The sequence below is a fragment of the Aegilops tauschii genome, chromosome 5 (genome assembly GCF_002575655.3).
Source record: "Aegilops tauschii subsp. strangulata cultivar AL8/78 chromosome 5, Aet v6.0, whole genome shotgun sequence".
Classification (NCBI taxonomy): Eukaryota; Viridiplantae; Streptophyta; class Magnoliopsida; order Poales; family Poaceae; genus Aegilops; species Aegilops tauschii.
The window spans coordinates 436,610,663-436,613,057 of record NC_053039.3 but is presented as its reverse complement, the minus strand read 5'-3'; the positions used below and the strand labels follow the sequence as shown (position 1 = coordinate 436,613,057).

The 2,395-nt window shown below is 52.0% G+C and overlaps 1 protein-coding gene across 1 annotated transcript; it reads right to left on the bottom strand.

The window, feature by feature from the left end:
• Positions 1 to 913: 913 nt before the first annotated feature.
• Positions 914 to 2,104, bottom strand: LOC109777957 (uncharacterized). Its single transcript, XM_020336515.1, has one exon. The coding sequence runs from the start codon at positions 2,102 to 2,104 to the stop codon at positions 914 to 916; it is 1,191 nt and encodes a 396-aa protein (XP_020192104.1).
• Positions 2,105 to 2,395: the final 291 nt, after the last annotated feature.

Sequence of the window (2,395 nt, the reverse complement as noted above, 5' to 3'; positions counted from 1 at the left end):
ACTTGTTTGAAATGAGTGATTTTTTGAAATGCCTGAACTTTTTTGGAGTTCATGACCTTATCTTTCAAATTCGTGAACATTTCTCAAATTCAGGAACTTATTTCAAATTCGTGAACATTTTTCAAATTCACAATCTTTTTCCTAGATTTGTGGGTGAACTTTTTTTGAGTTTGCGAACTTCTTTTTCAAATTTGTGAACTTTACTTATGAACTATATTCAAATTCATCAAAAAATTCAATTTTGCAATATTTTTCCAAATTCTTGAATTTATTTCAAAATCGTGAACATTTTTCAAATTCACAATATTTTTCATAAATTTGTGGGTGAACTTTTTTGGAGTTTGCGAACTTCTTTTTCAAATTTGTGAACTTTACTTATGCACTATATTCAAATTCATGAACTTTTAAAAATTGCAATCTTTTTTCAAATTCACAATTTTTTCTCAAATTGATGAACTTTTCAAAAATCCATAAACATTTTTTTTGTTTGACAAAATTTTCAACATATCAAAAACCGGCCCGCCTTTTCTGTTGGGTCACGGCCCGTTGGCAATCTTGTGCTTAAGGCCTTGGGGAGGACTGCTCGGCCGGGAGTTGGAGCAGCAAAACAAACTAACCAAAACGCAATGAATTTCAAGAAATTGAATAATCAGCTACTCAATCCGATCCATAATAAGTGCCGTGGTTTTAGTTTATGGATCACAGGGAGTATTTCCCAATCACAGGTTCACAATATGTACGAAGACACATGAATCCAACAGACATCAATCAATTATCTAGAGTTAGCAATACCCCTCAAAAAGAAAAGAGTACTAGAGTATGCAATATCTGCAAACTGAATCAATAGAACGTGTACTACATGATGCTCATGAAGCTGTACATCAAGAAGCTCAATCTTTTTCTTTTTGGCATCTCAAGAAGGAGAAGCTCCATAATCTAATCGTGCAACGTAAGGCAGAAACCAAGTCCAGCCGGATATCTCCCTACCCGCCAAGCTCTCAGCCGCAATCGGCAGCCGGTAGTAGTCAGGGTTTCCGTAGTCACACTTCATGTTGCTCGTCGCACAGTCCGAAGCAAAGTAGATGTGGTTGCTGCTCCCGGCGAGTCGAGGGGAGCCTCGCATGGAGAGGCACAAGCTGCACTGGCTCCCGGCCAAGATGGCCGTCTCCCCAATGTCCTTCACAGGGAGCCACCTGCGCTGGCGCTCGTCGCAGCGGGACACCTCGAAGTGCTGCCGGCGTTTAGAGCACGGCGGCCTATCCATGGTGCTCACCATTAGAAGGTCATGGCGCGACGCGGACTCGGCGAGGACGGCCCACTCCAGCTGCTCCGGTCGCTGGTCCGTGAGCCGCCTCGTGCGCAGGCCGCCCCCGCCGTCGGGCGCCCAGGCGTTCACCTCGCCGAAGCAGCTGAGCGTGCAGAACGCCCCCTTGTGGAAGACGACGTCGAAGTACCTGTGCGGCATGGCCCTCGCGGAGCGCACCGTCCTCCAGGATCTGTCCCCGGGCCGCAGGAAGGACAGGCCGCGGCCGTCGCTGTGGATCAGCATCACGGCGTAGGTGCCCAGGCGGCGCCCGGGAGCGAGCGCCGCCTTGTGGAACATGCCCCTGTGCTTGAAGAGAAGCCCCGTCCGGAGCTCCTCCTCCTGCCTCCAGCTGCGTGACAAGTCGGTGAAGCGAGGCAGCGGGAACCGCCGGCTGGTGAAGGGGTCGAGGAGGTAGATGACGCTCCCGTCGTCGTGCTTGTAGACGGCCACGATCCAGCCGTAGGAGGCCCCTATGATCTTGATGGACGGGTAGTTGGCGATCTTGCCGTCCACCACGGTTCGTAGCCGTACTCGTCCAGAGGGCGGGTCCTCGTAATAATCGCGGCGATGGATGGAGCTGACCTCCAAGACGACCTCGCGCGCCTCGGTATGCAGGAATATGCTGTGCGGGCTGTTCGGCTCTTGGAGGCGGCCGAGGCGCGCTGTCCTGAGCGCGCGGCGCCAGGACCTGCAGACGGCGGAGCAGAGCACGTTGTCGAGGGGCCCGGAGCGCCGGGCGATCTCGTCCAGCGCCTCCGTCGGCAGGTCGGAGAAGCCCACGACGGCCGGCGGCGCCATGTGGGTACGTACGGGGAGTCGACTGATCGATGGCACCAAAGCTAGCGCGCGCGCGCGACGATGATGCCGGTGATTCGTGAAGTGCCTTTGAGATTGCGATTCGAGTATTAAAAGGAGGAAGAATCGGGTGGTTGACTTGGCTTGCCCCCAACGAAACCAAGATATCTGTGGAGACTCGGTCGGATACGCTACGCAGATTAAGCGATTTCGCACGCCCGCCGGATCGACCAAACACCGCAAACCGGACCGAATTTTCCATCCGGCACGCTGCCTTGGCAATGCACACATCCA

What these genes read in the sequence shown, in the direction of transcription:
- LOC109777957 (XM_020336515.1), bottom strand. Translation starts at nt 2,104, where the DNA reads ATGGCGCCGCCGGCCGTCGTGGGCTTCTCCGACCTGCCGACGGAGGCG.